Consider the following 25,442-nt stretch of genomic DNA (forward strand, 5'->3'; position numbering starts at 1 on the left):
ATAGATAAGAATGGTTCCAACGCCAGATTCAAGAGAAATGGAGATAAAAGGCATCCCTGCCTCACCCCCATGTAAATTAAAGTATGAAGAAGTGAGACGGTTGGCAAAGAGCACCGCTCTGGGATTTGAATAAAGCAAAGAAATCAGGGAGATGATTTTCGGACCAAACCCAAACCATGATAAAGTATTAAAAATAAAGGGCCAGGGAGGAGCCTGGCGCGCAACCAAGATGGCCGCGTAGGTGCGAGGCTCCCGAGGACCTCCGCGACCTCCTACGTTTATCCTGTCTTCATCCTGCATCGGTTGAGGGGACTGTGTCGGTGAGCCTGAGCCGAGGTGGTACCCGTTTCCCGTTCTCGAATCGGACCTCGGGTGCCGGAGTGAGCACCGATTGAAGTTTGCGGCCTCCTTCGCTCCTGACCCCGGACTCGCGTTTGGGGGCGACCCGGTGGCAAAGTGAACAACAACGGCGGGCTGGGCCTGGCGAGTCGCGTACCCCGCACTTTCACTTTCGCGCCCCCTTGCCGTCTTGGCAAGTGGGATCGCGGCGCTCTTTGTGTTGGGGTGGCCTCGCTGGGTGACCCAGCCTGCCTGCCTGCTGTGGCCCGCTCCGCCGTCCTGGGGTGACCCCCCGGACCCCGTGGCCTTGATTGCTTGCCTTTTACTGCGTGGCTGGTGAGGGGGTGAGACCCGCGACGATGGCCACGAAACAAGATGGCGATCGGTTGAAGGCCAAGTCGACCCGGCGTGGCACCGCACATCAGGCTAACATCATGGACCGCTACACCCTCCCGAAAGGATCTCCCGCTGGACCGCACAAGTCCTCTGAGTGCCCTTCGGATGCCCCGGATTTGCCCACAGAGTTGACTCTGCAAGACGTCATGGGCGCCATTGCTGAGATGAAGGCCTCGGTGGGCCAGCGGTTTGACACCTTAGCCCATAAAATCGACGCAATCCTAGTGGATGTCAACCTGGTGAGGGCTGATCTCTCCAAGACCAACGACCGGGTCGATTCTTTGGCCCACACCGCGTCGGGCCTCACGACTGAGGTGGCGGCCCTCCAAACGGAGGTGCGCCGACTTCGTCAGGCGAGTGTGCTTATGGATCGGCGCCTGGAAGATTCCGAGAGTCGGGCCCGGAGGAATAACATCCGCATCATCGGAGTACCCGAGGGACGGGAGGAAGCGGCGGCGGATCTTTTTGTAGAGGACCTGATCGTTACCCATCTCCAGCCTAGGGGACTGAGTAAATTCTTTGCAGTGGAGAGGGCCCACAGAGTTCCCGGGGAAAGGCCGAAGGTCGGAGCCCCTCCGCGGCCTCTCATTGCCCGGATTTTTAACTTTCGGGACAGGGACGCGATCTTGCAAGCCTCCAGACTGCAAGGGCCGATGAAGCTGGAAAATATGGAGGTGAACTTTTATCCCGATTTCACTCAAGCGGTCCAGAAACAGAGACTGAGTTTCCTGGGTGTTAAGCGCCGGCTCCGGGACATGAACTTAAAATACGCCATGCTCTTCCCGGCCAAGCTGCGGGTAGAGGTGGATGGTCGCACGCACTTTTTTGATTGTCCCGAAGCGGCCGGGGACTAGCTAGACACTCTGTCTGGGGGTAGTGCTCGGGATGGTGGGGGGGGCGGCGGGAGGAGACGGCCCACTGGATCGGGACTGAGGGGTGGATATTGGACCTCACTCTGGACGATTATGATGCCACTTTCGACCAAAGCTTCTGTCTTTGTTCTTTCCCCTCTTTTGGAGGTTGTGTGGGGTCTAAAAGGGGTGCTCTTTCCTCCTCTAGGGGGTCTAGCTAGTTTCACTATATAGGGGCGACAGGCACACTGCAAGTTGGGGGGCTGTCTGGGCTCATGCAGGGGTGCAGGGAGGGGGGAGTTTTGTTGGGGTGGGTGGGTTGGGGTGGGGTGTTGTTCGTTTCTACCACAAGGCAAAAACATTGTTGTATCATTTCTAAAGTGCTCTCTGGGGGACGAGTGATGGCTTCTGTTTATGATGGGGGGTAGGGGACTGAGCTTGTTGTCCTGGAATGTTAATGGATTGGGGGACAGGATAAAACGAGGTGTGGTCCTGCAGTTCTTGAAGCGAATCTCGCCCGATATAGTTTTTCTGCAGGAGACACACCTCATTGGCAACTCCTTTTGTGCCATGAATAGACGGGGCTACCGCCTTGTGGCCCATTCGGGCTTCACGTCTGGTTCAAGGGGTGTGGGCATTATGGTTAAGAACTCGCTCCCGTTGGAGATTGATGAGGTGCACCATGACGACAGGGGACGTTACACGGTTTTGGTGGGTAGAATGGAGGGCAGAGTGGTCGTTTTTGTGTCTGTCTATGTCCCGCCGGGGCTGCAGACGACCACCTTTGCGGATCTGGGGCGCCTCCTCCTTGGCCTTCCGGAGGGGATTCTAGTGGTGGGGGGGGACTTTAATGCTGTGGTTTCCGGAACTGTGGATCGTCACCCCCCTAGGGATCTCCCCCGTATCCAGGCCTGGTTGTCTGGCCTCTTGGATACCTTGGGGCTGGTGGATTGTTGGCGTTTGAAACATCCCACGCAGCTGCAGTACACCTTCCATTCAGGGGCTCATGGTAGTTTCTCACGGCTAGATTATGTCCTGGTTCCGGCGGCGCACGTTGGGAGGATAGGGGAGGTGCGCCATTTGGCACGGGGTATTTCGGACCACTCTCCACTCTTGTTGCACTTTGATATTCTTCCGAGGGGAGAGGGTAGGGTGGTCCCGATTAATCCTACCTGCGTGACCCCACCATTCGCGCAGAGCTGGTTAAATCCCTTAAGCGCTACTTAGACGAGAATGTGGGGTCTGTGTCATCAGCGATCTCATTGTGGGAGGCGTTCAAGACGGTACTCAGGGGAGAGGCCTTGTCCCTTATTTCCCATTCCCGGAGGCGCGAGCGGGAGGAGGTGACTCGTATTGAAGCGGAGATAACCGAGTTGGAGGGTGATCTAGAATATGGGGTGACGGATGACAAATTACATGTTCTTCGACTCAAGCAATCGGCTTATAAGGCCCTCGTCACGGAGGCGGCCAGGGGCCTCAATAGAGAGCAACAGGGGAGATTGTATGATGTGGGTGACAAGGCTGGTAAATTGATTGCATGGTTGGACAAAAAGGAGAGAGCGAGTCGAGTTGTCCCGTTGATTGAGAAACAGAATGGTGTGTGTGTCACTGAACCAGAAGAAATTGTCGCCTGCTTTGCAGACTATTTCCGTGGGGTGTATTCCCCGGTGTCCTCCCGCTCTGAAGAGGATTCCCACGCCCTGCTCAGGGATATCGCGCTGCCTTCCCTTTCGGAGGAGGACAGAGTGTCGTTGGACGCTGCTCCAACTTCCGAAGAAATTGCCCTCGCCATACGATCGGTCGCTTCCGGCAAGGCCATGGGCCCTAATGGTCTTCCCATCGAGTTGTATAAGTTGCGACCGGATACGCTGGCGCCACATCTCCGTGCTATGTTCCTCGCGGCCCACTCGGCGGGTTCCCTCCCGCTAGACCAGCGTCTAGCTACTATCGTGGTTATCCATAAGGAGGGGAGGCCACGGGACCGGGTCACATCCTATCGGCCTATTTCGTTATTGAATGCAGAGCCCAAAATCCTCGCCAAGGTGTTGGCCAATCGGCTGGTCGGCGTAGTGTGTGACTTGATTCACCAGGATCAGTCCGGCTTCATCCCTCATCGCAATACAGCGCTTAACCTGCGGCGTTTGCATGGGGTGCTCGCACGTGTCCCGTTCATACGAGAGCCGGCCATTTTGGCGTCCTTGGACGCCACTATGGCGTTTGACACGCTTGAATGGCCCTATATTTGGGCGACGCTCGCGAAGTTTGGGTTTGGCCCAGGATTCATCAGTTGGGTAAAATTGTTGTACTCTGGCCCGCTGGCGCAGGTCGTGGTCAACGGTAGGGTGTCGGCCTCATTCGAGCTGGGCAGGGGCACGCGGCAGGGCTGCCCGTTATCGCCGCTCCTTTTCGCGCTCGCTTTGGAGCCCCTGGCGGAGTGGCTGCGGTGGGAACCTTCTATTCGTGGTCTCCGCTGGACCCCCGAGTATGAGGACCGCGTATCTCTATATGCTGACGATATCCTCCTGTACCTGGCTTCCCCACGTAAATCACTGATAGTGCTGGTTGATGTATTGCATTCATTTGGTCTTAACTCCGGCCTTATCATCAACTGGGCTAAATCGTGCGTCTATGTTCTCTCTGGCAAGGACCCTATCCTTCCGCGGGGCTGTCCTATCCAGATCGCCCCGCGGGGATTTCGGTACCTGGGTGTCTTCATTACCCTGGACGCGGAGGCCTGATATAGTCAGAACTTGCTACCCCCCCTCCAGCGCCTGAAGGAGGATGTTGCGCGTTGGAGGCGCTTGCCGCTCTCGCCGCTCGGCCGGGCGGCATTGTTTAAGATGATGTCGCTGCCGCGTTTCCTGTACGCTCTGCAGAACACAATGGACATCGTCCCGGCGCGCTACTTTCGCGAGGTGGAGAGTTTGCAGCGCCGACTGCTCTGGGAGGGTAGACCGCGTATCGCCTTGGCGAAGCTGACGCTCCCGTGGTATGACGGGGGGATCGCCCTCCCGGATATCAAACGGTATTATTGGGCCTCCCAGCTGGCTGCGATTAATCACGGCCTGTACGGGCCCGCTCTAAACCCGGCTTTTGAAATGGATAAGATTTTACTGCCGGGTGGTGATTATAACCGAGCGCTGTACTCCGGCTCGCTTGACGCACGTCTGACGGGCCCCACTCGTGTCATGGTACGAGTGTGGCACGCGGCTAATGTGGCGATGGGGTGGAAAGGTCGTTTGACCCGGGCGTCGCCACTATACGCATCTGAGCAGTTGGGCTCCCTGTGGACCTCGAAGGGCTTTGAAAAGTGGGACATGATAGGCATCAGCAGGGTGGGTGATCTCTGGACGAGGGGGGGATTCAAAACGTTCGAGATGCTACGGACAGAATTCCAGTTGCAGGACAGGGAGTACTTTCGGTATATGCAGATCCATCATGTGCTATGCTCCGTATTCCCGGACGTTGCCTCCATCCCGGAGTATTCCCCTCTGGAGGATAGAGTGCTAGATGGACATGTACCGGACAGCACGATTTCATTGATCTATAAAAAACTTATCAATGACCGCTCGGGACTGCTGACTAACCTTCGTGAGGCATGGGTGGCCGATGGATTGGAGCTGGATGACGAGGACTGGGTTTCGGCGGTGGCCTCCCCGAAAGAGGTGGCCATACCGGCCCGCCTTCGCTTCGTCCAGCTCAAGGTACTCCATAGGGTCTATGTCACGGGGCCAAGGCTACTGCGTATGGGATATGCTGTAGACGGGCTGTGTAAGCGTGGGTGTGGTTCTTTGGGGACCTTTTTCCATATTTTGTGGGAATGCCCGGAGGTGGAGCGATTCTGGCGTGGTGTGCATGAGGTCCTGCGGGTGGTTACGCGTGTGTCGCTGCTGCCCGAAGCGAGGAGATGCCTGTTGAATGTGTGGGAGCCAACCGACTACTCGGTACCACAGACGCGGTGGGTGACTCTGGGATATATGGTGGCCAAACGCGACAAAGCTCAACTGTGGGGTTCCCAGAGGTCCCCGACTGTCTCGGCATGGAAGGATAACATGGATTGGTGCATGTTTCGGGAAAAAGTGGTGTATGTTGCGAGAGGTAAGCCTGGGACATGGGTGAACGTATGGGGCCCCTGGAACGCCTACCGCGGGGGAATCTGTACCCCGCCGTTATTGCCCGATCCGTCACCGGCCCCATCCCCTTAGCCAGTCTATCTCCCCGGTCCCGGGCACTGAGTCCACCTAATCCCAGTCTTGCCCTTTTTCCCCCCCTTGCTACTCCTATGGATTGGTAGGGTCCCCCCCCCGCTAGGGGAGCACATGCTGCTGTTTCCGATTGTGGGTTGCCTTGTGGATTTGTTCTTTTGTTGTTATTTATATTAAAATGAAACCGTTATGTGTGCTCGGATGGTGTGGCTACCACCGCTTCTAACTCCTGTGCATTTCCCTTCGCCGCGGCATGGGCGCTATTATTTGTATCCAATGCTCCTCTTGCTTGCTAGCGGCCGGCCTGAAGGTTGTAGGCCCATCTCTGTATATTTTTTGAATTTTGTAATAAACGGTTTAAAAAAAAAAAAATAATAAATAAAGGGCCAGGTCACTCTATCAAATGCTTTCTCAGCATCTAGTGCAATAGCAGCGAAGGGTTCTGTATGTCTGGACGACTTCGATATAATGTCAAAAAACAACCGCGTATTATCTGTGATCAAGCGACCCTTAACAAAGCCCGTTTGATCGTTACCAAGTAACAATGAAAGATGTGACTCAATTCGAAGGGCCAAAGTTTTAGAGAAGATTTTATAATCAATATTAACTAATGAAATCGGTTTATAATTTTTGCAATAACATAAATCTTTACCTTCCTTCAGAATAAGACATATAAGGAAGTCTAGAAAAGTACCAGAAGATCTGCCAGAGTCAATGAAAGAAGATATAAGACTATGTAATTTTGGGAGGAGTATTCACACAAAGTGTATGTAGAATTCAGCAGTGAAGCCATCAGGGCCTGGGACTTTGTCTCTCTTTAAGGTTTGAAGTGCAGTGAGTAGTTCTGTCTGTGTAAGATCAGATTCCAAAGGGTCTAGATCTATGAGAGGATTAGTAAGTTTGGAAATAGAGGAAAGATAGGAGGATATGTCATCATCTGTGGGCGTATTTTCCGGGTATATAATTTTTCGTAAAACATTGCAAATTTTTCTAAAATATCAGCATCTTTGTGTTTTGGTGTGTTATCTTCACTTAGTATGGAATCTATATGAAGTCTGTTTTGTTTGGTCTTAAGATAATTGGCTAATAGTTTGCTTGTGGAAGTCTTCAACAGAAATAAAGAGGCATCATCAGTGGTATCTTTATTATATTTAATCTTGGCCTTAAGTAAGTAAGCCAGACAATCTTTTGATTTAGACGTGTAATATAAATGCTCTAATTTTTTTATCTTGGAAAGGATTTCCTCATTCGTTAAACGAGTAGCTTTCCTCTTATTTGATGTGTATCTTATGATAAAGTCTCTTGCGGAAGCTTTAAAGGCATCCCAAATTGTGTGAAAGGGGATATTGTCTGTGTTATTAATCAAAAACAATTTGTGAAAAAATGTTGTGAAAGAATATGAGAAGTTTGAGTCTAAACGTAGTGAATTATTGAAACGCCATCTCTTGGGGTAGTCCAGATGAGATAGGAGATCTAATTGAATGGAGACAGGGGCATGATCTGAAATTAGTATAGGGCCAATGTCTGCTGAAATTAAAGACTGGGAAAGGTTATGCGAAATGAAAAAGTAATCGATTCTTGACTGTGTTTGGTGGGGGGGAGAATAAAATGAGTATTCCTGTAGGTCTGGATTACAAAGTCTCCAGGCATCTATTAGTCTTTGTTGTTTAATGGAGTGTACAAAAGCCTTACGTGCTTTGTTTGGAATAAACGAAACTTTGGATTTTCGGTCGAGGAAAGGATCCACTATTTGATTATAGTCACCAGCTAGAATGAAATTCCTTGCAGGATTCTGTGCAATCATTGTAGAAATTTGAGACCAGAAAGTAACATCGCCAGTTGTGGGAGCATAGACATTCAGGAGAGATATCGGGATTTTCCCAATCATTATGTTAGTGAACAACCATCTTCCATTATCATCGACAATCTGAGCGATACGTTTTGCTTGTAATTCGTTGTGACATAAGGTAATCACCCCATTTCTCTCCATCACCAGGTGAATAAAAGGCTTCACTTACCCAACATTTCTTAAGTTTCAACGATTCAGCTTCAGTAAGATGGGTTTCTTGTAACAGAGCAATACCAGCATCTAATTTAGACAAATATGATAAAACTCTTTGTCTCTTGATGGGCGAATTCAACCCTTTAACATTCCAAGTTACAATTTTTAGAGCCATGTAAATAAAGGAAAAGGGCAAGAAAAATAAACAACATATCCAACCATACTATAATGCATTAAAAGAGAATCAAGTTTTATATATAACTGTGCAGTGAAGTAAAAATACGAAATATAAAGGGAAAAAGAGCGAGAAGAAAGGGAAGTACATCTTAAGAGGTAGCGTTTAAGGCTTTGAAAGAAGAAGGAGAAAGATAAACAAAGAAAGAAGTACAATTAGAAAAAAGGTATGAAAAACATAAGAAGGATAAACAAGAACAGCATACTTACAAATATCCAAGACATATGTAGGTCGGGGGAGATGAAGCCACATGAAACAATGACGGGTCTGGACTGCGGAACGGGGAGCGGAAAGGAGGATGAGAACTGACGAGTGGTACAATACGAGGGAAAGAACATCACGGAGACGTATCCTGTGATGAGAAAAAAGGTTAATAAGCATTCCTAATGGTCGAACAAAGAGGAGCAATATCCTTGGTCATTCCAACGTGAAGAAACTAATTATCAACAAACACCAAATGCAAAAAACATAATCAAAAACAAGACAAGAACCATCTATTTGTTATGTGTCGAAGAAACGTCCATGGAGTCCGCATGGCAAGTATAAAGGTAACTTTTCAGTTTGATAGGGTCCTCATAAGTGGTAGTCTTATTGTTGATTGTCACCTTAAAAAGACATGGATGAAAGAGGCCATATCTCGCCCCAATAGAACAGAGCTGTGGCCTTAATGCCCAAAATTATTTGCGTCTATCCGCAGTGGGCTTTGCGTAATCCTGAGAGAAAAACCGAGAGTGTCCTGACCATACAATATGCTTGATTGCTCTGGCAGCTGAGAGAACCCTGAGCAGTTCAGTATATTCCAGAAAGTAGAGAATGAAACCTCTCGGTTTTCGTCTAGAAGAAGAAGTCGATGAAGACGATGGATTCAATGTTAAGGTCGGTCCCAATCTATGAGCCCTTTGAATGTTGAGGAGGGTGTCCTGTAGTGGATTGAGGACTTTAGGAAGAAACTTTTTGAAAAAATTAATGGAGTCCGAGCCATCTGAGCCTTCTGGTAGACCGTAAATCCAAAGATTGTTATGTCTGTTCCTGTTTTCAAGGTTTTCAACCTGTTTCTGGAGTGTCAACACTTGAGAATGGAGGGCATCCATCTTGAGATTAGACAAGGTTAAAGATTCAACACTCTGTTCCACTGTGGTAACTCTATCCTCCAAAAATGAACATCTATCAGTCAAAATTTGTAACTTAGAGTTGGCTTCCTCGACAAATGGACGAAGGGCTCTTATTTCCTCCAATAATATGTCCAAAGAAACTGAAGACGGTTTGCTTAGGAGGAGAAGGGGGGTCCTTCTTGAGACTTTTACTTGGCGCTTTGGTCCCACCAGAGGAGACCACAATATTCGATGCCGTGACGACCTTAGGCGATTAATTCAGAGAGTGTTTCACTGAGGAGCAATGTAGGCGCGATTAAAGCGAATTGAAGCCTTGCGTGTCAAAGACGTTGAGCAGGAGAACCTACCCATTTTTCCCATGTACCTCAGCAATTCACTCAGAGGGTGAGCAGTGGCTACTTAGCATTCAGTACACTTTCCAGTGAATGTTTCTGTTTGGTTTTCTCTTATGTAGCAATAAAAGTCTTAGAGCATCACTACAAATCCCTCAGTATGAGATTATCAAACATTTGTCATAGTTCATATTTAGGTCTGCATCATCCGGGTCAGTGGCACTATATGAGGGGGAGGCGATCAGAAGATCAGTTCATTGTCCTCAGTGAGCAAGGACATGCTCCCAATAGCCTGAAATGAATGAACATGAGAAGGCAACCATCTTGCTCCAAAAACAAAATACACACAGTTCACCCGAAAGCCCATTCACCTTGCTGCAAGGTAGCTTGGTCAGTGCTCATTCGACAATGAAATTACCAGTCCACACCTCACTTGAAAAAGTGCACTTATATGAGAGCCAGAAAACCCCAATTCATGTGTATTTTATTTCATGGGGCATTAATAATCTCCTAATAAGGCTTGGCACGACCATGAGGAAAAATAGACTCCTTTACATACAGAGCGCGCAGTTGAAAAGCACTCAATGCACGCCTCAAAATTGTGGCCGCATTCAGGTCCGCCACTTCCACCGCCGTCCCGGGACAATCACGGGGCAGCCACCATGTTTCTCGGGCGCTAGCCACGCCCCTCCCCCCAAAAAATGTAAACTGCTTGAGAGTACAAATTTTTCCTTAGGGATTGAATTCCTAGATCTTTAATTGATTGATTAAGATACCTACAGGTGGGCGCATTCTTTCTCTGTTGTAATTCCTGCCATAAAGCTTGACATGGTTGAGTTTCAGAAGATGACTTTATTCTATAGTCTTTATTTTGTATAAGCCCCTTTTCTTGCAAGCAGTTGGTTTACCGAAACTCTAACCTTATCTGAGGTGGAGACGAAATAATGATCTAAACACTTTTGCTGATATAGTGTTAATCAGGTTGACATCTCTCCCTCAAAGAACTTCTCTTCTATATGTAATGGTGGGTATCAATTTAGCTGAGATGACTTTTAGTAAAGGGGTGAAGCTTGGTCTAACCAAAGTTCTTTGTAGAGACTGAAAGGCCAAGGTCAAAGAAGTAGCTTTCTTCTTCAAATCTTTTTTATTCTGTTGAAACGTGGCCCTGTCATCGAATAATAGACCCAGGTATCTGTAAGTAGATGTATGAATACATTATATCACTTAATTGTTGCAGGACGATTTGGGTCTGACTCTACAGGATGACATCGTCGGCTGACAATATGTTTGAGATCTGCATAGTACCTATTTTTGTTGCACGGGAGATTATTTCATTTAATTCAATCGACAAAAAACAAATTAAATAGGTATGGGGCCAAAACACATCCTTGTTTTAGCCCCTGATCCATTTGTACTTTCCTAGAAAGCCTATACCTGTCCCCAATTCTCACCCTTGTACAGGGTTTTGACTACAGTAACTGGTTTGATTTTAGTAAATAGGCCGGGATACCCCAGAATGTTAGTTTTTGTCATAGCAGGATGTGATTTACACAGTCAAAAGCTGACTTGTAGTCCTCCTAGCATAAATACAGTGTCTCTTTCTTATATTTCTGTTTATTCATTACTAAGGCCAAGCATTGCAAATGTGTATCCATTCCCACACCCTGGATAAAACTTGTCTGGTTTGAGGGGACAATTTTATTTTAGTTCGGCCATTTTATAAGATCTAAAAGCAGTGAGCTAGCAAACTGCTTGGTGTCTATTTCTTGGAGGGTGATTAATCGATAATTGCCTGGTTGATGTTGATTACCGTCCTTAAAGAGAGGGTTTATTATTGATCCCCTCCAAGAGTCAGAAATAGACTGCTGTTGCATCACACCATTATACACCTGTGTGAATCTGCTAGCCCAAAATGATAAATATGCTTTAAATGAAGCCTGTGGAAGCTTATTTGGTCCTGTGGCCTGTCTTATTTACATTTTTTAAATAAGTGTCTACCCTACTAATCTGCATTTGTTTGTACTGTCAGCTGATTTAATGAGGACTTAAAATGTTCAGACAAATAATTTACCCAAGTGAATTGTGTTAGATTTGAACTAGTCACTGAAGCAGGTGCACGGTTCAAACCTTTGACTAATTGCCAAAGATTTCTTTAACTTTTCCTTTTGACAAGATATAAAACTTTAGTTCAGTAACTTTGTTTTGCTTTACACATCTCTTCCCATTCTGCAATCTTGTAAGTTCTGCTTAATGTATTGAAGGATCTACGCAGTTCTGCATTGACTGGGTTCTTCTTTACCCTCCTCCAGAGACCATTACGCTAATTTCTTATTGAGCTGTGAAACCTTGTTCTTCCTTTGCTCTTCCGCATTTATTTCCTTTTTCTTTTCCTGCATCCTTCTCATTATTTTTGGTTATCCGCTAACTTATCAATAAATAGAGGCCATTTGTCAGTTGGATTTAATGAATGTTCTTGAAAGCATAAATTTGCTACGACTTGAACCAAGACTTGAATGTTTCCGTTTGCCTCTTCTGACCATCTCAGCCTTCGAAAGTATGTTGTGGTGATTTCCCAAAATAGAAGGGGTGCTTTCCCGTGACAGGAACTTTGAACACCGATTGTAATTATTTGCTGAGCATGGTCGCTCTTACTTGTTTTCTTTACTTTGAGTACGGTGACTTGATTCGCAAGCGAGAGGGTAACTGCCATATAATCTAGGATTGAAGTTGAGTTCAAAGCATAACATGTCCAGTGAGGAAGCGAGTCTTGTTGGTACCTCCTGTTAAGAATTTTTAGACCGAGTGATTCAAAGTTCTTTGTTAATGAAATAGCCTTTGTATCAGTTGCTCTTTTTTGTATCCCTAATAGACTGTGTAGGAATGGACCATAGATGATCCTACTGAATTATATAATCTTCACAATTAAAATGGCTAAATAAGTTCATATTGAAATCTCCGGTGCCTCTCCCTGACTATAACATCAGGGAGAGATTGTGATTTAATTATTTCAGTTGTGTTGTGATATCGTAAGTCTTTACTTCTATGCAAGTCTTCAGTAAGCTAGCCCATGTTAAGCTTTAGACTACTATTTAGATCCTAATTCATTCTTAGTTTGTTGATGCAAAGATGTTGTTGATTTTGTTAATTTACCCCCCGTTGAGTTTTTCAAGATAGAATACGGTTGTTTGGTATTTCCTAAGCTTTTCGATGGAGATATCTGGTTTGCTTTCATAAATGGTTCTGGATAGACAGGTGGTAAGGATAATGTAATCCTGATGCCCCATGCCAGAAAACAGCTTTTTCCCACTAGAACCATAGTTGCCTGTGAACTTGATGCCCATGTGACTACAGTTGATTCCTGCTCGTTCCTGGTCTCTGGTTCAGTAAACTCCAGGTATTCTATATCTATTGAAGTTATTTTTGCCAAGAAGGGTATTGCCTGTAACAATTTCAGGAGGTTTCCTCTATTGAGTGTATCTTGCCTCCCTCTTGATTGATAAAGTAGTGTTAGGATTGTTTTTGTCGCTAGTTTCTCTGAGCCTTGCATATTGGCTGTCTTAGGATCATCTATTGAGGTAATGTTTAGTGATGCATTCGGCGATTTACATTTTCTCAATTGAATAGATCTGATATTATCCTGACCCAAATTCTGTCTCCTTTGGTTATCATTATGTTCTATCACATAGGCATGTGTCTCCTTTTGCAGCTGTTGTACGACATTTTGATTTGTTTCATTATTTGATTTCTTATCAATACTCCCCTTTTCAGTTACCTTTTTACTTAAGGACGATGTAAGCTGGGCAGTTTGAAAGTCTCCTTGATGTATTTCCTCTTTTTTGAAGGTTGTTGTAGCTTGTTTCAAATTGGAAAGCACTTTATACTGTAGTTTACTGGGGCTGGATCTATTTTGTTGAACTTATCCTCCTCAGGTGTCGTAGCAATTTAATCATGACGACTACTCATTATAGTAAGACCTTCCACAATTATTGTACTGGCTCTTTGTTTTTTCCTTGCTTTACGCATTTTTCTTCGTTGTTTTTTTGATATTTTTTGCTCTAGGCATAATTGTGGAACTGATTGGGGTCTCTATCAGACCGAGGGGATCTGTCTATGGAGGGGCTTTTGAATTCGGTCTCTTTGTCTTTTGGGGAATTGTCCCCTTTATGTTTTCTAAGCATTGAGATGGTGACCATGTTTGCCCTTTTGGTTTTTTATTCTTGGCGTTTCTACTTCCCATTTTTCCCCTAGGTGATTTAATACCTATGGACTCCTGATTATTGGGAGGATCCCTCTGCTCACTTCTAATAGTCCAATTGGTGTTAGTTATCTTTTATGTCTTTCATCACTGATATCAACACCTCTATCATTTCAATCAACTTGTTATCTATAGGAGCGCATGTACATTCTTTCAGGGTTAATGCAGCATACGTTTGTGCACGGATAATCAAGTTGTTAAATTCCGCCAGTTTCTGATCTATTCTGGTTATTGAGGTTGCCATTGTATCAGTAAATCATTCTGAACCTCCATCTTTGTTGATTGATAGTGTAGGGCTTCCATTGTTAACTGTGATGATCTAAATGAGATAGCCTCTACTGTGGACCTCTCTGTTATTGAGGATTCATGATGGTGTAAAGGGGGATCCGTAGAATTTCTCAGTTCTTCTAGCAAATTTTGGTCAATTAGTGAAGCATTCCAATCAGATTTTTAATTCCTTGATACAAATTTAGTTGCTCTACTGGATCATGATTAAATATAGCTAGGTCTATTTTTTTATCCTTTATCCACTAATACATTTACTTCGATTGGAAGTGGAGTTTTATTTGTTAAGTAGCTTTCCTTTAATGTGCACACTACTTTTTGGTCTTGATTGCTTAATTCTTTAGGAATTAGTGATAGGAGCTCCATGTCATCAAATATATCCCACACAGATTCTCCTCCAGATTATTCTTTGAGCCTTGCTCGTTAGCTTGTACACATTTTATCTCAGGTGACTTTAAGTTTCCCTTTGCAATTGCTATTGGCTCTGGCATAGGCCGCTATTTGCACGTTTACCCCCAAAGGTAAAAATAGAAAGGCTACAAATCCACAACAAGGCTGCAGAACGAGCACAGAGGCGTGGAACGGAAGGCTCGAGCCGGGCACTCTGGGTACACTCACAAGCCTTACATAGCCTAGCTGGGCCGCTTCTGTGAGAGGGACTCACTCTCTGTGGCTTCTGACTATGACCGCCGCACTCACCCGTAGATGAATGCTGCAGGCACCACAGACATGACATGCTGGGACAGCAACCAGAGCAGCCCGGCCAGCACACACCCCCTATAACGGAACAGGGGCTTAGCTCGTTGTCCGCAGGCCTCCCCTCAAGTCAACGAAGGTCAGGGTAACTTGCGGGGTCTGCGGGGGCTACTTGCACCTCCCGGGGGAAGGTTGCTGCTCCTCACCAGGAGTCGGGAGCCATCCGTCTGTCCGTTCCTCCATTCCTCGCTGAGCCTGTGACGTGACTGCAGGAGGTTCAAGGCACACAGGAAAATAGACACATTTTTATAGATTCAATGACATCTCTTGAGCAGTTGATCACTTATAGATTTGCATGCTTTCAAATATTGTCTATAATCAGGGCTGGAAGCCTTGGTATATTGGTAAAGAAGAATAGAGGAAATATATTTATATAATCAAAGATGGAGCTTGTCTCTCTTTGCATTGTGGGTTTCAGAAAAAATTACCAGAAGACAGTTATGCATTTGGACTCCACTAATCGAGTCTTCAAAAACATAAATGTATAAAAGTTGTAAACCATCAGTCATCAGATGTATTCTTCATACTGCTTCATCAATTTTGATACATTATTTACACCAATAATTGGACATTTCAAAATGCAAACTTTCCGTTTGATTTCAACAAATAATACTTTACTTTGAGGATTCATACAGAAATTGATACAATTAATTACCACGGCTGGTAATATGTTTCAACCAACAAGTTTTTTGTACCTTCCGGTCAATTGATCAAGGCTGGAAACAGAAAAAGACTTAGGAAGGAAAACAAAAAAATGCAGAAAGTAAGAGCCAAAACATGATCAAGTAAGTGCATACAACGTAATAGTATTCTTAATGAACATTGTTTTTTTAAAATGCACGTTGATGATATTGACAACTTTATTGATTAGGTTATCCAATAATGAAGATATATAGCAAGAGTGGACCAATTTTGCCATTTGTGAAAAGATGCTTAATTTTATGAAGCAATCCATACTGTCATTCTCACAATTACTTCCTATATTATTTCTCAAGTTATTCTCAAATCTTGCATTGTTAAATGAAATTGAATTTTATAAATATACACTTCATAAACGATTTCCTTGCTCCTGTGGGGCTGATAGGAAATGGCAGCTGTTCTCAATTTAGGTTTACGCTGTCCTGATATATCCCCAAAGTCTATGATCTCCCACCACGGTGGAGGAGCGCCCGCAAGTTTAGAAGTCCCCGTGAGGCAGGAGTGGGCCGATGTGCCTTAAATGGAGCAGCAAGTGCAGTGGCTTCGCTGAAGGTTGTAATCTTTGCCAAGATGGCACCATGTATGTTGCACCTGCTTGGAAAAGGTTTTTTGTTTTCAAGAAACTCCCAAATCAGGAGCTCGTTTCTTGACAATGAAAAAAACTATGGACAAAAACAGATGGAGTTAAAAGGGAGGTTACTTTTTCAACTTGAGTTGCTGAGAACAGAAGCGAGCTATCTTACAAGTCCTAAAAGAGCAGAACAGAACATAATGAACAAGGAACTCCTGTAATGTATTGCTTCACTCCTTTCTGTTCTGGGTTTCCCTGTCCAAATCGTGTTCCCTTCTGCCAGCCTCCCCCCCTCACTCCCTTTCATGCCCACTCCCCATTAACCACAGTCATCTGACACTCTCCATGATCTCTCTTTTCCACCTCCTCTGGTAAGCATACCCAACTCAGATGCTTTGTTCCTTTGTAGATTGTTTCACTGTATGCAAGTCCCTGTTCAGTCACACATGCATAAAGAGAACGACTACAGCCATTATACTCAACTCAAGGTGCTATCCCTCAGTCTGCTGTCCATATATTTGTAGTAAAGGGCATGGTACGATAGACAGCTCAACTAACGAGATTGTCATTCAACATAATCAAATCTTTCAATTTCCACACAGTTAGTCTTACTCCCTGGGGCTCCATAGACACAGATCAAGGTTTGGGAGAGACAGCGCCAAACAGTTTGTTCCAATGTACTGACATGAAGAAAGTTGTACACTATGCAGAGGTGGTCAGTATGGCGCTACAGTGTGGGCTAATATCCTCGTTCGTACCTTCAAGGGACATGGGTTACAGAAATCAAAAAGATTAGTGGGACCAAGCCTCAACCTTGAGGCATGTCTTTTGCTTGTGTTATACCCTCCATTCTTCATCAACCAAACCCGCAACTGGCAGTAACGGGCGGAGTGGCAGGTTCTTTGGTGTCAGAGTGAAGAGCATGAACAGGATAAGGCAACAAAAGGTCTCTGGTCAGAAGCAATTGCACCTCAAATTTCTAGAGTTCTTGATATTTCAATTGACCCTGTAATCTTTCCTTCATTCAGTCCACAGGAATTAGTCCTGATAATAATTGACAATACTATGTTCTTTATCTACATTTAAAAACATGAAGCAAGGGCCGGCAGTCGCTTCGGTGTGATCCAGTTTTATGCATGCAGTCATATTTTTATAGCACAAAGCTAGCCGAAATTGCAGCAGAGTTGTTATGGACGAGGGCACTCACCAACCAAGTGGAACTGGTAAGCCAACCACTTCAATGAAGAGTGAAGAGCATTTTCCCTGATGCCCGAAGCTGAGATGTGTAGACTTTCCATGAATGGAAGTGAAAGCCACTGCACATAAACCTCTTAGAAATGAGGTGAACCAGAAACGCCTAGAATGGTTTGTCCAGGGATTAGCACAAGCAATACCCGTGGAACGTTTTTATACTTCTCTTAAGCAAGAAATGTCCGCATGCTTTTCTTCCGAGTCCCTGATCTAGAGATGTCTAAGCAGACTCAGGCATATTGCATGCAAAATTATTCTCATAGTCCAGTGTGGGTCAAGTAAATATTGCTGTTTCATTACTTCTGTCTTACATCTAATTGAAAGTGGATCCTGAACTTTTCAGAAGGTGTAGGATATATTGTGATCGAGCCTCTCTGACTGTAGCTTGGCTTCTATTTTACTAGAACACGGCCAATGCTTATCTCCCCAGATTGCATGAAGGTTTAGCTAGAGCCCTTTGTGCAAAGGGAACTTACTCCAAAAGGTTGAGAATATATTATGTGATGTGTGTAACAAATATATTCATTCGCTTCATGCTTTTCTAAATTAAATACTTCCATAGTTGTTGGCATTAGCAGTGAGCAGATTACAGTAAGTACATTTCAAGGTAAGTTATTACTCAGTTCCTGGGATAGGACACAATTCGACAAGCTTCACCATTTTTCAGAATTGTTATTGAGTAACTCAGTAGCGTGGCTAGATTTTTTCCATAATAAACGCAGCCAGAATCTATATATGAATGGAAGTTGGTTAAGTCTAAGTTGATGTGTATGTAAATCCTACTGATGCTGGGATAAACGCTAGTATCTGTTTTGGAAAGCTGGTTTATTAGATTCATTGACGTGTGCGAGATGAGACAGTAAGGTTCGACCTTCTTTTTGAGCTGCCTAAAGATTGTTGAAAGACAGAGTGGTCATCAGAATTAATTCCAAGCTTGTCCTTAAACCTGTTTCAGATTCTTGAATTGATTGAACTGTTTTGTTACCGTCTGTTGTAAAACACCTCTTTACTCTTTCTGGAAACGTATTCCACACCTTAGTTGCCCAGAGGTCCCTTCTCTATTGTATAGATAGAACAATGGACCTTTATTCTTCTAAACAGTTTATTGTTGCCTATAGTTTAAAGTTTTGCTAGATTGCCAGGAATAAGTTGCGTTTCTTTTCCAAGAATAAAGCTGTGTTTTCTTAAGGGCAACAAAAACGTGCTAGGATGAATGACAGGTACACCCCATCAAGGCCTCAACATCTACCATGACTTTCAACATGAACACAGTGCTGCAAGAAATATGTAGGGAGTCAATGTGGAGAACTTCATACTTCTATTTTAACCACTACTGCGAAGACACCGAAGCTAGAGTAGAGACGGAGGTTGGACAAGGGATTACACAGAATTATTTCATTTAATGTGATGATTGACACTTCCACCATCCCAACGTAGCACTGCCTGATACAGTATTTAATTTAAAAACACTGTTGAATGGAATGCAGCTTGGAGTAATTACATGCAGCAGAGATTAATTCAGTCATTCCAGCCACCAGTTTTCCAGCTGAGTCTCCCCAATGTGAGGGGTATGCCCATACAAGGGTCCTGATCTCACTGTCATAGGGCTCAAGCTGCTCCATATTAATGAGGCCAAGAATGCCGAAACCAGCTAGGGATAGCTTATGTTCCTGTTTAATTTGGATGTTGCTAGCTTGTTTGGGGCAGACCAAAGGCTGATTTGCATATGATTGGTCCCTATCTGTAGAGGCACAGACAAGTAAAAATGATGGATGGAATTCTGCGCAAAGTAATTATCAGTTGTGCGATTGTAAGCATTCTATTGATCCACGTACTCCTGTATATCATCCTTTTGCCTTAAAACTTCCATCTTCTCTTTCTCCTCTACATACCTTATTGGTCTCTTCACTCTACCAGTTTCTCTTTTGTCCGGTTTTCCCTCAATCCCAACTAGGGGACCAAAATAATTATTGGAGGTAAGGATACTCCATGGCAATAGAGTATCCTCACCATCAAGAATGAGGTCCGCCCGCTGCATTTAGATGCTGGCGGACCTTCAGGTTAATCATGGCGGTGAGTACTCTGTCTCTGCCGTGATTAATCGTCTCCAAAGGTCCTGGGGAGTATTTGCCATCTGAGAAATGACTATATGCCTGCCCACCCAATTTCGGTGGGCCGACAAGTACTCATGTTTTATTGTTCCTTACCGCCAGTGGTAAGGAACAGTAAAAACATTTTAATGCCCGAAGAAAGCATTACTTTTTTTTCTTAACAAAAATAAAAATTTTCTTTTCGAAAGTTTCTTTTTGAAAAGATAAAAAGATTACTGTTTGTTACAGGGCTGAGCCTTTTCGACGCAGCCCTGTAACAAACAGTAAAATGCATTGACAGGAACCTCTGTTATGGTCGTTCCTGCCAATGCCTAGCAGGAGGTCATTTGTAAAGTAGGCACGGCCGGACGGACATAAAGTCCTCCACCAAGACAATGGTGACTACACCGTCTGCCCAAAATTTAATTGGGCCCTAGATTTTTCTCATATAGCAGCACGACCAGGAAAGGTTTCCCCAAAAGAAAGCTGTCACTTTAAATCTATGGTAGAACCTCAGTGCGAATGCCCCATTCTTGCCCAAAATCCACCCTCCCATGGCCTGCGTCTAACCGGCCGGCTTTAGCGCTGATGGCGCTATGTGCGACAATCACTTTTGGCTGCCCCACATCCCCTGACCTCTTCGGATTCTCTCTCTACTACCTGCAAAAGTGCCCCTTATCTTTCCCATCATAAGATATTGCTAAACACAGCGCCCCCCTGAGGTCACAGCGCCCCACTCTACAGGTCAGCGCCCAGTGTGACTGCACTAGTCGCACTGCCCTAAAGCCGGCCCTGCCTGTAATCACTGGAGAAAGAGTGTATGATAGTTCTTGCTCTATTTGTGCTGTAATTTGTTGGAAATCTCAGAGAAACCATCTGCTGTTTATGACTATTAGGAGACACATACTAAAGCTGTCCCTTGACTTTGTCTTGGCCTGAAGCTGCTGCAAATATCAAAATCGGTTTGGGACATCAAGTCACTGCCATCTACCTGCACCATCATTTTATATGAACTAATGTTTAGAAAATGCTCTCATACAACAATAGATAATTTCAAGCTGGTTGCTACGTTGTGCAGAAGAGTTAGTAGAATGCTGATTGAGGCAGATGATTAATTGGATGTTGTATATGCAAATTGGCTAGGTGGCATCCCTGTAGGATGGTTTTTTTTCATGTATAACACCTAGTTTACCACCAATCAAAATATCTGTATTGCATTATAGAAGGGAGGCATTTTCAGTTCAGACTCTTGTGTTTCGGCCGGATGCCAGTGGTAGTGGAGTAGGAACATCTGCATCTGTATGGAATGCAGGTATTCCTTCAAATCCATAAAGGATGTCTCTACTCAAAGAGTGGTTTAAGCTTTACAAGGAGCAGCTTCACAGTTTAGGATTTTTCTTGAACCTACCAATTTAACACTAAAATTAGCCAAGAAGATCCCGTTTACCAGTCGCTCATCTAATGCTATGAATCCTTACCAGATTATGGAAGTTACCAATTGGCGAAGGGCCCAACGTTTTTCTCCTTTTCTTTCACATTCTTTTTTTCATGGTGAAAACAACTGTTTAACATTATTTGATTAAGAGCTTCTTACTATGAAGCCTGTTTGTTCTGAATGGGCAAACATTATTAATTTGAGCTTGTTTTCCATGGGGCGGAGCAGCAGCGTTTGAACATGCTGCATCAGTTTTCATGTTGTTATAGATGTCTGTTGTGTCCTGCGAGACACGTTCTAGTGTCTCGACAGGCACTGTTTTAGTAGCCACTCCCCTATGGGAGTGGGCACACACACACCCCACACCCATCCACACACATGTCTAGCCTGTTAGGCACACTGTTTTCTCCAGTATGAAGTTTGGATTAACAATAATCCAGCCTTAGTACAAGTATGTCCTGTTCAGATTATATGTTTTTTTTTTTAATATGCAGCATCTGTCCAGTCTGCACTGGTATTTGACGTTTATGAAAGGTACATTTGTCTATTCAAATCTGAAACCTTGTTCATTCTCACCAAGAGGCTGCCGTAAAAGGTTCCATGTAGTGTCTGGACTCTGGTTGCTAGCCATGAAAGAATGTTTTCTGCGTTAGATCTGGTTCATGCTTCTTTTTACTGGCGTTCTGCCCCCACGGAGGTTAACCATTGCCCACTATCTGTGCTGGTGAAATTCTCATCAACGACCTGTGTCCCAGCGCCCGACGGAGGCTCCCCAACTCTTTTCTTTTTCCTAGAGTTTTGCCTTTAGAGCTGCCGCCTGCAATGCCATCTTTTTTGCACAGATGTCTGGTTTTAGTATGACGGTGGTTTATTTGTTCAACGCTAAAATTGGTATGAAATTTCCGTCTGGTTTCCAACTATCTCCTGTTCCTGTTCCTGTTCCCGCTGTTGGAGAAGATGTTTGCCCTTCTCGATATTTGCCTAGCTAGTTGTTAATTTATTTTCAGGGTACTTTACTCTTTGAACATTTAATAAATTCTGTAACTTGTTTATGCTTTCTGAATCCTTCTGTGTGTACTTGCACTTCACATTTCTCAAATGAAACGATTTGGTCATGGTATTTTGTCCACCTTAACCTGTTGTTGGCAATACCAGGTTTGCGCTAGGAGAGAATTGTGACTCTTGCCATGTTTCATGCTGTCTTTAATTTTGCTGGGTTTTGTTTTGGTGATACTGGGACGATAATCTCCTAATAAGTTTTCTTTGAAATCTCTGTCTTTTGTTCTAAACACACTGTAGGTTTGCTATTATTTTTGCTTTTTCAATGAAACATAGGCCACTGAATAGGTGGGGGGGGGGGGGTATACTGACATATGGTCGATGCAGTTTGGGCTGCTAGAGGTGGTCTAAGAGGAGGATAGCATTATTCTGCATGAATATGATGAATCTGATTTATTCAGAACTCTAACAAGCTGGCCGCACGTTCCCACAAGGTTAGGGATTCTGGCACATCTATACGTGTACAGACCTAAGGGAGGGACGTGGTTTATTCGTAGAAGTGTTACCTCTTTTTATTTTTTACATTTCTATAAGTCTACAGGACCTCTTCTCTGTTCATAGCACTCCTATGGCACTCCTGGGAATGCTTACGTCATCTCTCCGATACATGAACCAGGGCTGTCGTTTGTCAGTGCCCTGAGTCATTTTTGTGTGGCCAGGTCTTTGTACTAGTAGTCACTACATTCTTACTACCCCTAAGTAGCGCTTGAAATGGGGTGCAGCAGGTTCTGCAGCACCCCCATAACCCTTGAAAGAGTTTAGATGGAGAATGAGCAATAAAGATGTGCTTCAGATGATTTTCGTCCAGCAGGATTTAGTGTGTTTCCAAAGACTGTCACATATCCCCTATGTCTTTAATAAGATGATGTGATTGGCCAGCACCCCACTCTAAAAATTGCAGCTCTTAGTGTGGGTTAACATCAACCCATCATAGTGCTCCTCGTTCTGTTTCCTTTTGTTGCGTGTGTCTGTATATAACTCATATCAACGGTGTTCGAGTTATTGTTCTTGATGTCATAGATTTTCTGGCCAGCTTCTGTGGGTCATCTATTTTTCTGCTTCAGATAATCATCAACTCTTGAGCTTTTTCCTCAATTTTACTTCCCTTGTTTCATTGTTATTGTGCTTCAAAGAGCCTGCTTATCAAACTCCTGTCCTGACTACCAAGTTCTTCTGTTACCAGTCTGCGGACTCAGCTGTAAACACTGGGCCCTTCATTAGTCTCTTACTCATTTGCTTTCTTGTTGGACCACACATTCTTTCGTCCATTCTCTTTCTATTTTTCTTTTACTCCTGCTTCGCTCCTGTCTCCGCTTTCTCTCCTTTTCTTTCTCGCCCATGTTTCTTTCACATCCAGACTGGAATAGGCAACTTTTACCAAAATCCACTTCTCAGTCTCAGTTATTTGCCTTTATTGGGTTCTGCTACAACATTCCATACAGTGGTAGGCATTCCTAATGCTTTTGGTGGGTCATCGTCCCACTTTAACCTACCTCCAGACAAGGTTCCTGATAGCCTATGACTTCAATTAACATTTAACTTTTAACGGAAAAATTGATGTTGCAATATCTCTGCATGTTACGCCCACTCTACATTGCCTCCAGGTGTGGCCTTTGAGGGCAGCGGGTGAGCTGGAGACCCTGGGCTGACCAAGTGGGAATTTGAAAAAAGCAAATCCAATGTATTCTAGGAAAAGGTAAACCTTGCTGTACCACCCCACATGTTGGATGTTATTTAAGGAGATGTGAAAAGGACAAGGTACACCGGTTCACCAATTCGAAGTATAGGTTGTGGTCTTAACCTCCACTTGTGGGAGGTAACAAAAGCCCTGCATTCACATATAGGGTGCTCTATGGTGTCTAGAGAGAGGTAGAAGTGCCCTTGTTCTGTGTATGGAGAGGAAAGAGTTGTCCTGGAAAAATAGTTCAATACTCGCCATGTGAATACAGTGGACTGAATCATGTCCATGCATAGGCTTTCCTGGTTGCAGAGTGAGGGTTCAACATCCGGTTGTGTCTTGGAGGTTCAATTAAGAGTAGTAGTGTTTATAAGGAAAATAATGAACTTAAATGTGAACTGTAACAAATGTTTTGTTGAAAGAAAGGCACCTGCAAAATAGTGAGACTTGAAGTGAATGCCAGCAAAGGAGAGTAGATCTTCCAGGGGTGACACAAAACTATGTGCAAGTTATTGAGTATTGAGTCAAGATTGAAAATTGTGTTTAATTTAAATCCTGCCTCAGAGGTCTCTAAATCTCATTTTTTCTTTGCAGACATAACATCGAGGAGCAGACGGAGCTAGCCCGCAGTACAAACGGAACAGCACTAATTTATTTTCTTACAATGTATTTTTTTCACGCTTTGCTTTTTATAGTAATTGACACAACTAATAAAAGGTGCTTTTGCTCGGCGGCGTTTCAAAGATATGTGACTTGCTTGTTTTCTCCCCTTCTCACTGGTTCTCAAATGCATTCAGCTGGCTTGGCTGTGCAGGAGCAAATTCTTGAATCCCTCTGGTGATGGTGGGGGTGTGGGACTAACTGGGAAATAGGCTGAAGTTTTTTAAGGCAGTTTCTTCGCCCGATGACAATATCACATGTTTTTGTATCCTATATATGTTTAATGTTATTTATTACCATAGCCGAGTGTGCCAAAGCCTCAAGTGTACATGATTACCCTGTCCTCTCTCAATAGTGGACAAAACAACATTCTACTCTGTTGATCTGTTTATACGGTTTATGCCATGCTTTTTAGGTGTAGTAGTTATAAACAAAAGCATTTAACAAGAAGCAGGACGAGGGGTTAAATTCTTGATGTTGTTTTATTCTGTAATGTGATTGTCTTGAAATATTCCTTTATTAATATGTTTGTCACATATATTTATATATATATGCATGTATACCAATTTTTTGTGGATTTGAACATATCCAGTAGAGCGATGATGCACCTTAAATAGTTTAACAGGTCTTTAACATATATTGTATTACACTTCTAAAATGTTTGGTTGTACCTACAGAGTTGGAAACAGGAGTGTGGCGTGGAGATGAATAAATGGGGGTGACGAAAAGGTGGAGATTAGGGTACAAGTAGTGAGAAACACTGCCAAGAAGCAACCTGCATTCATATTAACAATATCTTAGTACATTTTAATACACTAAACAGAGCAATTTTATGCTTTTGAAGTTTTATCTAATTACAATTTAGACACTCAGGCCCTCCTAATCAGCTATAGGGTAATGTGTATATATAAAGTTACTCCCCCTATCGTAGTCTGGCTCTTGTAAATCATCAGCCCTCTTAGTACTGAAATATCTCTGTCTTGTTCATCAGGAGATAGATTACTTGTAAGAATCAATCCTACACTATTTCTAGCTTTAGGCCAGTAGGTGAATGAGCTAACTCAGAGCATCCATTGCTCCATTCTTGACCTTATGAACCTCCTGCACCTTGCTGAGCTCTCCCTCTCAAACCTCAAACCACACCCACCCTCCCCCCCACAGTCAAATGAGCCCCCCATGCTCCCTCTCCCGCTCCACCTAAGACATCTATGCCCGCGCAAACAACCCGGCC

At 44.3% G+C, this 25,442-nt stretch overlaps 1 protein-coding gene across 3 annotated transcripts in view; it reads left to right on the top strand.

Annotated features, from left to right (window-relative positions):
- DNAI2 (dynein axonemal intermediate chain 2) overlaps positions 1 to 24,296 on the top strand; it is a 315,671-nt gene extending 291,375 nt beyond the window's left edge. Inside the window, exon 15 of one of the 3 annotated variants that reach the window (XM_085617361.1) lies at positions 24,146 to 24,296. In XM_085617361.1, the coding sequence (XP_085473487.1) occupies positions 24,146 to 24,151 (6 nt within the window). In that variant the 3' untranslated portion in view covers positions 24,152 to 24,296. The remainder of the gene's footprint in view (positions 1 to 24,145) is intronic. The other 2 variants (XM_085617360.1, XM_085617362.1) reach the window with 2 other exon arrangements.
- The last annotated feature ends 1,146 nt before the right edge of the window (positions 24,297 to 25,442 follow it).

The sequence above is a fragment of the Triturus cristatus genome, chromosome 7, assembly GCF_964204655.1.
Source record: "Triturus cristatus chromosome 7, aTriCri1.1, whole genome shotgun sequence".
Lineage (NCBI taxonomy): Eukaryota > Metazoa > Chordata > Amphibia > Caudata > Salamandridae > Triturus > Triturus cristatus.